The sequence below is a fragment of the Schistocerca gregaria genome, chromosome 8 (genome assembly GCF_023897955.1).
Source record: "Schistocerca gregaria isolate iqSchGreg1 chromosome 8, iqSchGreg1.2, whole genome shotgun sequence".
Lineage (NCBI taxonomy): Eukaryota > Metazoa > Arthropoda > Insecta > Orthoptera > Acrididae > Schistocerca > Schistocerca gregaria.
In genome coordinates, this window is record NC_064927.1 from 500,074,971 (window position 1) to 500,089,801 (window position 14,831).

Sequence of the window (14,831 nt, forward strand, 5' to 3'; positions counted from 1 at the left end):
CTAACTTCACACTGCAAAATAACTTCCCAGCCAATTTACCATCCAGATTAAGAGTCAGCATAACTGTGTAGGAATGCATTAAGATACTGATGTTAGTTGATTGTGATACAACTCTCTTGGTACCTCTAATTTCCATGGTTCATTTCATATGCATTTCCTCTTCAAATCCTGTTTGTTCGGATATGGAAACAGATTCCTTACTGAATGATGGGATTTTTGTTTATATCATTCAAAAATTTTCATGCCAATTCCACTTAAAACCCATTTCAATAAAAAGTTACACTTGTTAAGCAAGTATAGTTGTCATTGTACTCCTCGTGTACACTGCCTGCACAGCTGAGCATGTAAAAGCCACACATTTTGCTAACTTGTCTTGCAGAAATACTAATATTTCATCCGCCACTTCTATTTCACTCTACAAAATTCCTTGGCTTCTTTTCTGCGAAAGTGTCAACTTTGACAACTGCTGTTGTAGATATAATGCAATGTTTGTTTTGTTTACCATTGTCATAGCAGTGTTTGTACCAACACCACAAGCACTGTAGCAGGGTTTTGAGATACTCTGCGACTACATAGTTCAACGACGGCCCTTAGCTTTGTGCTGTTCTCGCCATTGGATACCTCCACGCCCGCCCCATTGCCATTAGCTGCCCATAATGTGGTTGCACAGTAAACAATACCTGGGGCACCAAATGCAATAAACATAACTGACTTCTGCAACATAGCACCCAAGAGGCTCCTTGTTAAAGCTTATGTACTACTTTTCACAATTTTCTTTTACAATTTTTCAGCGTAGTGTAAAATATTCACAAAGTCACCAGTGATTGGTACCTAGCTGAGAGCAAGGTATAATTTACAATTTCAACAAAATTAAATAACTTACCTTACTGAACGCGCATCTTTGCACGCTATATGTAGGAAAAATATGTCTCTCACTTCAAGGAGTTCAATGAGTCCAAGTGGAATGTTATAGGAGGTGTCTTTAAGCTGTAGATATATTCGGTAGTTGGAGAGAGCTAATACACCCTCAGTCGTCCGTCCAATATATTCAACTGATTCGCCACAGATGGGTTCGTACGGAACAGTCAGTTTCTCGTCCTCAATTTCTGGAGAGGACTTGGGAAAAAGCTCACAAGCTCTGACGTGACAGAGAGACTGCAGGCTCGAAGGCTGCTCAGAGCCATCCATTGCCACCTGCTAATGAGAGACAATGCATCGTTAGATACACAAAGCAAACTGCCACACCAGTGAATAATCCGCTATTTTGACATTGCTACATTAGTTATTTCAGAAGGTACCCGTTTCCCTCAGAAAAGAACTGACTTTACTTATGGACAGTAAAAAGTACTCGTGCTATCTAATGGCATAATCTTCAGGAGCAATGCAGCGAAGTTCAAAAAAGTATACTTCACAGAAATATTCAGCAACAACATAGAGGTAAGTCTGATAAGGAAGTTTGCAAAAACTTCCTTGGGGACCTCTAGGTACTTACACTCTCTTGCCAACTCCCTCGTGCAATTTACAGTTAACAAATTCACAACCAAAATACTTGAATTAAAATAATTTCCACGCAGTATGAGGCATTTTTTGGATTCTGAATGGTGTTTTACATTCTGGCGCAAAACTCCATAACATGTTGTAGGTAGACCTTAGGAAATACCAAATATTCAAATGTAAACTAGAAAGAGTACCTGATCATCCAATCCTTCCACAAGTTAACAGGATATTTGGACTTGGGGTTGTAAATTCTAATTACAACTCAGATTAAACAGGTTTTAACTTTCCTAGTACATAAGCACAGAGTCAGGAGGCTGTGCTGGATGGGTGGAGGGGAAAAGGAGACAATAGAAGGATTCCAGAATGAGATTTTCACTCTGCAGCGGAGTGTGCGCTGATATGAAACTTCCTGGCAGATTAAAACTGTGTGCCCGACCGAGACTCGAACTCGGGACTTATTTAGTGCGGTAGTGGGAGCACTGATAAAGTTCTCCTGCTCTGTAAGTCCAAATTCCTGCACCCTGCACCCAGACAAACTCTTGCCCTCCAAGACTACAGCAGCATGCACGCCACCACCTCAGAAAACTCTCCTAACTGCTTAGTTCCTGCACCTGCATTGGTCTGCCACTACCCACCATTGCTACGAGAGCCTGAGCCAAACTCCCCCCCCCCCCCCCCCCCCCCCTCATTCTCTCATAGCCGACAAACCTTCCCTCGCAGACCTAATAAATTTACCACAACCTTGGAAACTCACTCTTACCACTATTCAGACTCCGAAAGCTAATCGGACTTTAAACACTGTCATGAACATTTCCTCCTCAAGTCTCAGTCCCACAGAGGTGTTAGTTCTTTCTAAAGGCCTTAACTTTTGCCCCACTCCCAAATTCAATCATGTTGGACTTGTTAAATATTATCTCTACTACTCCCAGACCCTACAGTGGAAACACCTATTCTCCACCAACCCTACCAATCTGACTCGATACAAAACTAATATTGAACCCTGTCAAACTCAGTTCACTCTTCTATTCAACCGTGATATATCGCAACTGCCTCCAAATCACCACCTGTTAACTATCCAGAATTTCCTAACCTCAAACCCTGTCACACCATCATTCCTCAAATTCTTCAACATGGAAACCAGTTTTACAATCACAGAAAGAACTACAATCTACAACCTATAAACTGAGCAACCCCTATTAATCCACCATTGTAGTTCATAGCTGCAGGGGTCACCTGGTGGAGGAGCTCTGCCAGCTGTCAGATTTATCCACCTAAAAAACCTTCCACAACGACCACATTCTAGAAATCCATCAGGGTCTCAGAGTACCCCTCAAATCCTTAGGTCCATCCCAGAACCTCTCCCCTGAGCCTTTCCCTCTCTCCTCTCACGACTCTCCACATTTCTTCCTTCCACATGCTACCGAAAGTCCACAAACCCAACCGCTCAGGTCACCACACTGGCCCACATAGGGAATCACTGTTCTCACAGATCATCACCTCCAGCCTACACCTTTAACCTATCCTCCTATATAAAGTCACCACAACCAGTTCCTCCACCAAATCTCCACAGTTTCTGCTCCTGTTCCTTTCCCATCTGGCACCCTGTTGGTCACTATCAATGTCACCTCCCTCTACACATGGCCTTGCAACTACTGAACACTACCTTTCCCAATGCCCGACTGACTCCAAACCTATAACCTCCTCCCTCACCACCATTACCAACAATATCCTCACCCACAATTATTTCTTCTTCATTACCACAAATAGATAGTACAACGATTGACATCTGTATGGCACCATCCTATACCAACCTGTTCATAGGCCATTGAGAAGAATCCTTCCAATCACATACAATCCCAAAATACTCACCTGGTTCAGATTCACTGATGCTATCCTTGTGACCCGTACCAAAGGTGAACTCAACACCTTCTCAACCATTCATTTCATATGGTCCTCCTCAACCCAATCAGCCACCTTCCTAGATATTGATCTCTACCTCGAGAATGATTACATCTGTACCTCCAACCATATCAAACCTGCCATGCACCAGCAATATCTCGACTACAGCAGCTGACACACACTCCATCCATACCAATAATCTCATTCCATACAGCCTAGTCACCCAAGGTTGTCTCATCTGCCAAGGGTCTCATTGAGGCCTTTAGAGACCAAAATTACACTCTGAACCTTATCCAGAAACTATCTCGTGCCTAGCCTATCCAGCCATCTACCACCTCCCACACACACAACGTCCAGCCACAAAGGAGCATTCCTCTCGTGACTCAGCAGCGCCCAGGACTGGAGTGACAAATTTTCATCATGCCCTGAAATGAGGAATATGCTCCCCAAAATCCTCCCCAAACACACTACAATGGCATTCAACCACCAATGAGACCTACACAATATTCTTGTCTGAGCCTGGTCCATGCCTGCTGCCATCCCCTGGCCTCATGGCTCTCTAGTTTTTGTAAGTTGTAAATTCATTCAGTCTGTAGTACAGGAGTCACTCATTTGTTTTGTTTTGAAGACTACTGTCAATTCATGTAGTAAGCCAGTCAGTAAGGCTCCATCTCTCAGCTGATACTCATCTACAGAGTAGAAAGTTACGTGTTTATCTTTTCATGCCTTTTCTTCTCAGTATATTTCTAAAATTTCGTTTGTGTTTCCATTCAAGAAAGGTAAGCTCACATTTTGTAAGTATAGCTTAAGCAATCTGCAGTGCAGCTACATAATTTACTGAGGCATCAGCATCCACTGGTGACAAATCAGGAGGGAAGCAAGTTGCATATCTAGGATTTGTCTGTGTCTGTAGTTTTCTTTTTCAGTTAGTCTTAGTTTACATTTTTGATCTTTCCACAATGGGTAGGATGTGTGCATGTTGTGTGCGGACACAGGAGGAGACGGTCACAGTTCACGAACAGCTGAATGCTCTTTTGGCTATGGTCAGTCACCTTCAGGCTGCTGCCTCTGAGGGTAGCAGTGGCAGAGGGTCTGGTGCATCGCAGTGGACACCTCAGATGTCACTTGGTTAGCCCATGGGCTCTGCTACTGAGACACCTCCTAGTGTACCCAACACTGTGGATCTGCCCTCACAGCAGAGAGAAATCAGGTGCTAAAATGTCCGCATCACTCGAGGTGGAGGGGCTATGCGAAGATTGATCGTCTGGCTTTGCCCCTTCACTCTGTGAGTGGACAGGTGACCACTCCTTCAGCAGGGATTAAGCAGGCACGCAGAAGGAGGGGTTTACTAATTATCAGGAGCTCCAACATTTGGCGCGTTATGGAGCCCCTTAGGCCGATAGTGTTCACGGCTGGAAAGAAAGCCAATGTGCACTTGGTATGTCTGCTGGAGGTTTCATCCGAGATTTGGAGGCAGCCTACATCTGCAAGTTGTCACTCACGTTGGCCTGTCGCATGGGTTCTGAGACCATCCACAGTTCGTAAAGGTGACTGGAGGAAATAGTGAAGATTGCTGGCATGAGGCGTGGAGTGCAAAAAGAGCTCGCGACCTGCAGCATTGCTCCCAGAGTTGATTAGGATTCTTTTGTTTGGAGCCAAGTATAGGGTCTCAACCCAAAGGATTTGTTACGTGGTAGTTTGATGAACACACACCAGTTGATACACAGCAGCAGAAGTCACATTGCATTCTTAGTAATGACACTTAGACTGTCAAAATTTTATCAATCAATTGTCAAAGTATTCATAATAAAGTTCCCAAATTAACTGCCCTCCAGAAAAGTTCTCATACTCAAATTATTCTCGGGATCAAGAACTGGCTGCAACCCAAAGTGGAAAGCTCTGAGATATTTATTCAACCATGGAATGTACATTGGAAAGACAGATTAGAGGCCGTAGGAGTGGGAATGTTCATTACAGCTGAAAAAAATACTGTGTCTATTGATTTCAAAGTTGAGTGTGAAAAGGAACTTATACTGTCATGTACATCAGGTCTAAGTGAAACCAAGTTAATTGTTGGATGTTTTTATTGGGCACCTGATACTGCTGTGACAGTTCTAGTCATCCATTGAATGTGTATAGTCAGATGCATGTAAATACTCAGATCATGCATTGCTAGTTGAAGGCGACTTTAACCTACCAAGTACAGATTGAGATGTCCATGGATTCATTGCAGGGGGTACAGACAATCTTGCAAAGTACTGTTGAACACTTTTTCTGAAAACGTGTCTCGGGCAGCAGAAATATCTTAAGACCTTGTAGCTATATAAACAACCCACACCTTATCGACAAGGTCAGTAGAGAAATGGGAATTAGTGCCATGATGTTATTATAGTAACTATGGTTACAAAAGTTAATAAATCAGTCAAGATGGGTAGGAGAGTATCTCTGCTAGAAAGAGCAGATGAACAGTTGTTAGCATTGCACTTAGACCGTGAACTGACATCACTTAGTTCCAGTAAGATGGATAAAGAGGAATTATATGCAAACATTACAGGGATTGTAAATTGGGGTATAGAGAGTTATATGCCTAGTAAGTGGATTAAGGATGGCAGAGAACACCACAGTTTAATAACAAGATTCGGAAACTGCTGAGGAGGCATAGGCTCTTGCACTCTTGGTTCAAAACAGAATGCGCAAATGATGACAAACAAAGGTTACTAGATATTCATGTAGCTTTGAAAACATCTATGTGTGAAGCATACAACTACTACCAACATCATATCTTAACAGATCTGGCAGAGAACCAAAGAAAATACTGGTCCTAAATAAAATCATTAAGTGGGTCTAGGGCTTCCATCCAGTCACTTGTTGACCCATCTGGTACGGCAGTTGAAGATAGCAAAATGAAAGCTGGAGCTTTAAATTTAATATTCAAGAATCGTTCACACAGAAGAACCATACGAACGTACTGCTGTTTGACCACTGGACGGATTATTGCATGGACAACATAGAAATAAGCATACCTGGCATTAAAAAACAACTGAAAGGTTTGAAAACAAATAAATCACCAGGTCTGGATGGAAACCCAGTTTGATTTTACAAAGAGTACTCTATGACATTGGCTTCTTACCTAGCTTGAATTTATCATGAATCTCTTGCCCAGCACAAAGTCCCAAGCAACTGGAAAAAAAGTATAGGCGACTCGAGTGTATAAGAACAAAAGAATGGATCCACAAAATTACAGACCAATATCCCTGACATCGGTTTGCTACAGAATCCTTGAACATATTCTCAGTTCGAATATAACAAGTTTTCTTGAGACAGAGAAGCTTATGTCCATGAATCAGCATGGTTTTTCATAGCACTGGTCACGTAAAACTCAGCTAGCCCTTTCCTCACATGACAAACTCCAAACTATGGATGAAGGGCAACAGCCACATTCCATATATGGAAAGTGTTTGACACAGTGCCCCATTGTAGGCTGTTAAAAAGGTACAAGAATGTGGTATAGGTTCACAGATATGTGAATGGCTCAAAGATTTCATAAGTTATAGAAGGCAGTATCTTGTCCTCGATGGCAAACGTTCATCAGAGATAAGTACATAATCAGAAGTTCCCCAGGGAAGTGTGATAGGACCAAGAATATAAGATACAAGAAATTAGGGCTCATACAGAGGCATATAGACTGTCATTTTTATCTCATTCTATCTGCGAGTGGAACAGGAAAGGAAATGACTAGCAGTGTTTAGTGTACCCTCTGCTATGTGCCGCAAGGTGGATTGCGGGGTATTGATCTAGATACCACTGCAATAGGTCTACAAAATATGACCCATATATCTTTATTTGACACCTACTCCAAGCCTGTCACATCCATCTCCTATCCCATTACAGACAGGGTCACCCGTGAAAACAGCCACATGATCTATAAATTAAATGCAACCACTAAACAGCTTTCTATGTGGGCATGAAAACTAACAAGTCACCTGTTCGCATGAATGGCAACTGCCAAACAGTTGCCAAGAGACTGCTCTACAGAGATCTTTCTCAGCCAACAAAAACTAATTGAGACAGAACAGAAAGAGTTTTTCTATACAACACTTACAAATTTGGTTAACTGTGTACTGCAATACCAAAAGCACCAAGAAATGCCTTGTTAGTTGTAGCACGGATTATGGTTATACACAGGTATACATCTCAAGTGTGTGGATTTTATTTATCATGCAAAAAGAATTTTTCAGTAAAAGACTTTTCATAAAATATCAACAAAAGAAAATAATTGTAGCATGGGTAAATATCTCCATTGTTTATGCATTTTTTTCAAGTGCTGATACAAGAAACAGTTAACTATTTATTTTGCATGGAGGAGTAGTATAAATGCATCAAAATTTTAATAATGCTTTCTATGTGAGTGTTCACTTTCCAAAAAGGCTAAGTAGTTTCTCTAAACCTAACAAGGGCTACTCCAAGGAAAAAAAAGTCAAAATTCATTTTACAGTGTATTACCCAATGTTGTCGATACAGTCATACTGCACAGAATAGCAAATTTATAGACACACAACTTCCTGTATTACACAATAACATAGTTTTCAAACAATCAGACCTAACAGGATAGCAGTGGAACTTGTCACATATATTACGTAAATGCATAAATCCTTGTACTCTCTTATAATTTCTTGGTGTTTTTGTTCAATCTGATTACAATGCATTGCTAGGATATTGTTTACTACCCTTCATCTTACATCTGTTATCTCGAGTGTAGTACTTTAAATTCGCATTTTATATAGAGTGGCAAATGAGAAAGGAAATATACACTTCTGATGTTTTGTTTTTTGTTTTTTAATCTGTTATGGGGACAAAGATGTTTGAGATTGACATAAACCGGTGTATTAACTACAAAGAGATTAACACTACAAAATGACTGACAAGAACTTTTTAATGTGTACCACTCATTATATTCAGCACAAATGTATAAATTTTGGTAGGGGCTTCCCGAATATCTGAATCTATGATAACCAACGTCTGGCAATCTGAGAATAAGAACAGATTACGAATTGTGAACAGTTAACCATTGTACAGTATCTGCATTCTACAGACAAGATTTAACAATCCAGTGTGTGTATTGGGGCGTCCCATAAAAATGAAAGGTGAAAATTTGTGCGCTGTTCCAGCCCAGATCTATGAAGATTTTAAAACTAGTGCCTTTAAAAAGTGATAAAGAAAAGAAAAAAAGAAACTAGTGGAAAGCTTAGGCAAAGGCAACATCCAATAAAAAAATTTATGAGTATTCGAAATTATGACATTATAAAGACACAGTGCGCTACAAAAGGCTTCCAGAATTAAATTACTTCAGTAACTATTGTGCTGTTGCAAGTGATAAAGTTGTTGAGTGAATACCAAAATATGAGATATCTTTAGACATGGCACCCATAAACTATTAGAGGGTTGGGGGAGAATCAGAGATAATTCGTGATAATTATGATTATTCAAGCCACTCACCTGAAAACTTTTGCAGTGTTCAAAAAAGCAGTATCTAATTTTCCACTAATCCAAAATGAAAAAGTTATGGCACAAGAGTGAAAGCATCCAATTGTATAACAACCATTTACTGATAACAGAATATTTTGCAACGATCCCAAGCCCCGGTTGCTATGAAATTTCTGAATGACTCCACGATGCCTGCAACTGTTAATTTTTGTTTTATCTTTGTATGGATGAAAATGGATTAGGGCTGAAAATTTGTAATAGTATGAAAATAAAACAAAGTAATAATTGCAAGCATTGTGTAGTAATTATACAGTGAGTAACAGTAAGTTAATGCCAAATGGTTATGAGGTGTCATTGTATGTAGTCTGGTATGCTGTTACACTTCTAACAACAACTGAAATGCTAAGACACTTGACTCCATGTCTGCAAATGTCTAGTGGTAGAACAGCAGTCTGAAGAAACACATACAGAAAGTCCAGGACGGAATAACAATAATATGAAAGGGCAGATAGCTACCACACGAGAAGGCATTGAGCCACAGACAAGCTCAATGATTTATTGTTACTACTGCTATCATCATCATCATCATCATCATCATTATCATCATCATCAATACGTATTCCCAAAAATCAAATGTTCTATGATTTTATTCTCTTATCTTCAAATTTCATTAATAATAATAACAATAATAATAATAATAATAATAATAATAATAATAATAATAATAACAACAATAACAACACAAAGACACACATAATCGGTTTCTGGAGCATTATGTAATTTCTCCTTACACAGACGAGATGGCCTCTCTCACTGTACATTACTCTAAGCATTTAGCATCCAGCTCATGTACACCCCTAATATGAACTCTAGTGTAAAGGTTGACCAAACATGACCCTTAGCTTTCCAAATTTCTTCCATTACTAACTAACTCTTTTCAAATAGCTCTTTCCAGTCCAAGGAATCGTCTGGACAATAACCGTTGCTATATTTAAATACATCTCCACTTGAGACAGCAGGCTATACCTATTTCCTGAACATCTCTGTTTCTTGTTAAATTTATTTCTTACGGACTTCTTGAAAATAATATATCTTTCACCAAATAGCACAATTCACAGATTCAATACTATGATTAAGAACAAGACGCACAAAGACTTAAAGGTAATTATTTTGGTCCAGACAAAGTACATTAGTAATCAAGACATGTCAATAAATTGTTAGAACCATGAAAGATATGCTGCAGTTAAAATACAGTTTAAGAGGAATCCGAAGGGCTTACTAGTTGGCAAGTCTACTGCACTGATTAGGCTTTTTAAAGCAAAAAAAACTGATGCATACATCATGAGTAACATCAAGTAAGGTGAATGCAATATAATATTCAACTACTGCATGCCTTAAGTGAAATGGTATCAGTATTTATAAATACTGTATTTTTCACATCTGATAATGCTTGGTTATAATAGCTTTGGTATTGTTTTATGTACTTAATACATGTCACTTTGATAATGCAAAGGATTTTTAATATTTAATTGCCCCTTATTCTTTTGCACAGCTTAGCTAAGCATTGGTGAAACGGTCATTAAATCTAAATGCCATAATTATTGTGGAAAATACATACTGCATATGTTTTTTTGACATTGCACAAGCAGAAAGCTCTCCTTACTATGGGCCTATGGAACTAACACATCTAATAACTTCTTGATTTAGGGAATCTATATTTTTTGCCAATACTCTTTAACAATACAAACTTCATCAAGAACACACATAGTAAACTATGATGACAATATGATGTTTCAAACGCTATATTTCTGATCACATTTGAAGTATACCAATTAAAGCCACTCAATATTCCGCCATAAGCATAGGCCTACTTAGTAAATGAAACCATTATGTACGGATTTACATGTTTTGAAATAAGTGTTTCGCTGATCAAAACTACATCAAATGTGATGAGTCTTCCACATCAAAGGCACCATAAACTTCACAAAATTTATTTGTTTACCGCAGTTACATTGCTTCATATGCACTATTGGCACACTCCATTTTGCATGTTGACTAACAATTACTGCATCGTGCAGGGCTAGTTACTTGCAATCAAGTACTCCTGATGCGTACTAGGACGAAATAAGATTTCGTATCTTATACAGATAAAAATGTTAATCTGATAGATGTTTTACCGGTGATGCGAACTTTCCTCCTGTTTTGCTATTATCATACACGACAGGCGTCCTACGAGTCCAACGATTACAACTATCAGATAACGTATACAGATAATTATCTAAAAAGGGGGACCTGCTGTCCACTAATCACCTTCATCCTTTAATTCAAAACATGCTTCAAACTGGATATAATACGGCACCAAACTTAATCCACTATGAACATAAACTCGTGTACAGATGTATGGCTGTAGTTCGAAACCAGAAGGCCTATACAGTGCTTCTAAAAATACGTATCAAACACAATATGTTCATACATACTAAACTCACTCTCTGCGTAAATGTACTTCTCCGCAAGAAACCGTCCAGCAATTTTAGTGTGTTTATGCTGTCAATTATCTACGATCGACCAAAAACGTTCACCCACCAATACCCATACTATTTATTCAGCAACGCCGGCAATGTGCTTCACTCCGAGAGCTAGCATACGCAACATTGCGAATTGGGATAAACCTACCTTGATAAAAACATAAATAAAACAATGCAACCAATGTTATTGACAGGACCTGGCAGACACGCCTACTCGATTACAGTCCCACTAACATTGAAATGTCATCTACAAATACTTTTGTAATATAAGGCCACACTTGTTTTCTCTGAGCATTACCGCAGCAACGCGGAAGAACATTTAATCATAGACTACAAACTTGTTTAAAAAAACTTCACATTCACTAGGTAACAAGTAATGTCCTACATTTCCGAAACGTCAAATCACTTCGCAGAGCCACTCAGAAAGTACTTACTCGTAGCGAATGATGAGCTTGTAAACTCCTATCCGCTTGATACAACCTCCAGATACCTTTAAATGCGTATATATCACAAAATAACTCAAACAGAATTCACATTTCATGAAAATTTACAGCTGATTTTACAATGAAGTTGTTATAATGGCGGACCATCGTGACGTCAGCTGATTATGGTGGTTTCGATACTTTCAATCGTTGTATATCGATATAGGCTTTTGTGATTTTTCAGAAACGAACGGTACTAAATCTGATGTCTGCAATGAAGTAGCATATTCTAACTCGAATTTCATCTGTCTGATTTTGATAAATAAATAGCCAACTTTTTTATGTAAGCTATTTTCGGCGGAAAAAGAATTTTTTTCAGTACTTTAAGCTGTTACATTACCCAGTTCTAAACAAAGAAGGGAAAGCAGAAAGGTGGGAGTATATAGAGGCTCTATACAAGGGTAATGTCCTTGAGGACAATAGGAAATGGCAGAAATGTAGATGAAGATGAATGGGAGATATGATACCACGGGAAGAGTTTGACAGAGCACTGAAACACCTAAGTCGAAACAAGGCACCGGGAGTAGACAACATTCCATTAGATCTACTGACAGCCTTGGGAGTGCCAGCCCTGACAAAACTCTACCACCTGATGAGCAAGATGTATGAGACAGGCGAAATACCCTCGGACTCCAAGAAGAATATAATCATTCCAATCCCAAAGAAAGCAGGTGCTGACAGATGTTAAAATCACCGAACTATCAGTTATTAAGCCACGGCTGCAAAATACTAACACGAATTCTTTACAGACGAATGGAAAAACTGGTTGACCTACGTTTCTAGCATTTGTAGACTTAGAGAAAGCTTTTGACAATGTTGAATGGAATACTCTCTTTCAAATTCTGAAGGAGGCAGGGGTAAAATACAGGAATCGAAAGGCTAACTATAGTTTGTACAGAAACCAGATGGTAGTTATAAGAGTCGAGGGGCATGAAAGGGAAGCAGTGGGTGGGAAGGGAGTGAACAGAGTTGTAGACTATCTCCGATGTTATTCAATCTGTATATTGAGAAAGCAATAAAGAAAACAAAAGAAAAATTCGGAGTAGTAATTAAAATCCATGGAGAACAAATTAAAACTTTGATGTTCGCCGATGACATTATAATTCTGTCAGAGACAGCAAAGGACCTGGAAGATCACTTGAACGGAATGGACTGAGGATATAAGATGAACATCAACAAAAGCAAAACGAGGATAATGGAATGTAGTCGAATTAAATCGGGTGATGCTGAGGGTATTAGATTAGGAAATGAAACGCTTAAAGTAGTAAATGAGTTTTGCTATTTGGGGAGCAAAATAACTGATGATGGTCGAAGTAGAGAGTATATAAAATGTAGACTGGCAATGGCAAGGAAAGCGTTTCTGAAGAAGAGAAATTCGTTAACATCGAGTATAGATTTAAGTATCAGGAAGACTTTTCTGTTAGTATTTGTATGGAGTGTAGCCATGTATGGAAGTGAAACGTGGACGATAAATAGTTTCGACAAAAAGAGAATAGAAGCTTTCGATATGTAGTGCTACAGAAGAATGCTGAAGATTAGATGGGTAGATCACATAACTAACGAGGAGGTATTGAATAAACCCTACTGCAAAACGACGTCAATGATATAGGTCTGTAGTTCGATGGATTACTCCTACTGCCCTTCTTAAACACTGGTGCGACCTGTGCAATTTTCCTATCTGTAGGTACAGATCTATCGGTGAGCGAGCGTTTGTATATGATTGCTAAGTAGGGAGCTATTGTATCAGCGTAATGTGAAAGGAACCTAATCGGTATACAATCAGGACCTGAAGACTTGCCCGTATCAAGCGATTTGAGTTGCTTCGCAACCCCTAAGGTATCTACTTCTAAGAAACTCATGCTAGAAGCTGTTCATGCTTCAAATTCTGGAATATTACATTTGTCTTCCCTGGTGAAGTAATTTCGGAAAACTGCGTTCTATAACTCCGCTTTAGCGGCACAGTCGTCGGTAACAGTACCATCGGCACTGCGCAGCGAAGGTATTGACTGCGTCTTGCCGTTTGTGTACTTTACATACGACCAGAATTTCTTCTGATTTTCTTCCAAATTTCGATACAATGTTTCGTTGTGAAACCTATTAAAGGCATCTCGCGCGTCTGTAAATTTTAGCCAATCTTCGGGATTTCGCATTCTTCTGAACTTCGCATGCTTTTTCCGTTGCCTCTGCAACAGCGTTCGGACCTGTTTTGTGTACCATGGGGGATCAGTTCCATCCTTTACCAATTTATGAGGTATGAATCTCTCAATTGCTGTTGCTACTATATCTTTGAATTTGAGCCACATCTCGTCAACATTTGCATAGTCAGTTCGGAAGGAATGGATATTGTCTCTTAGGAAGGCTTCTAGTGATACTTTATCCGCTTTTTTAAATTAAATTATTTTGCATTTGTTTCTGGTGGATTTGGAAGAAATGGTATTGAGCTTAGCTACAACGACCTTGTGATCACTAATCCCTGTATCAGTCATGATGCTCTCTATTAGCTCTGGATTGTTTGTGGCTAAGAGGTTAAGTGTGTTTTCACAGCCATTTACAATTCGCGTGGGTTCGTGGACTAATTGCTCGAAATAATTTTTGGAGAAAAGCATTTAGGACAATCTCGGAAGATGTTTTCTGCCTACCACCGGTTTTGAACAATTATTTTTGCCAACATATCGAGGGAAGGTTGAAGTCCCCACCAACTACAACCGTACGAGTGGGGTATTTATTTGTTACGAGACTCAAATTCTCTCTGAATTGTTCAGCAACTGTATCATCGGAATCTGGGGGTCGGTAGAAGGAGCCAATTATTAACTTAGTTCGGCTGTTTATTATAACCTCCACCCATACCAATTCGCACAGAGTATCTACTTCGACTTCACTACAAGGTAAACCACTACTGGCAGACACAACCACTCCACCACCAATTCTGCCTAATCTATCTTTC

General features: G+C 39.4%; 1 protein-coding gene across 4 annotated transcripts in view; it reads right to left on the minus strand.

Moving 5' to 3' along the window:
- The window catches only part of LOC126285357 (myotubularin-related protein 3), a 158,734-nt gene extending 146,675 nt beyond the window's left edge, over positions 1-12,059 (minus strand). For 2 of the 4 annotated variants that reach the window (XM_049984679.1, XM_049984677.1), the window contains exons 1-2: positions 11,840-12,059; positions 884-1,197 (exon numbers count right to left, since the gene is read on the minus strand). In XM_049984679.1, the coding sequence (XP_049840636.1) occupies positions 884-1,188 (305 nt within the window). In that variant the 5' untranslated portion in view covers positions 1,189-1,197; positions 11,840-12,059. The remainder of the gene's footprint in view (positions 1-883; positions 1,198-11,839) is intronic. The other 2 variants (XM_049984676.1, XM_049984678.1) reach the window with 2 other exon arrangements.
- Positions 12,060-14,831: the final 2,772 nt, after the last annotated feature.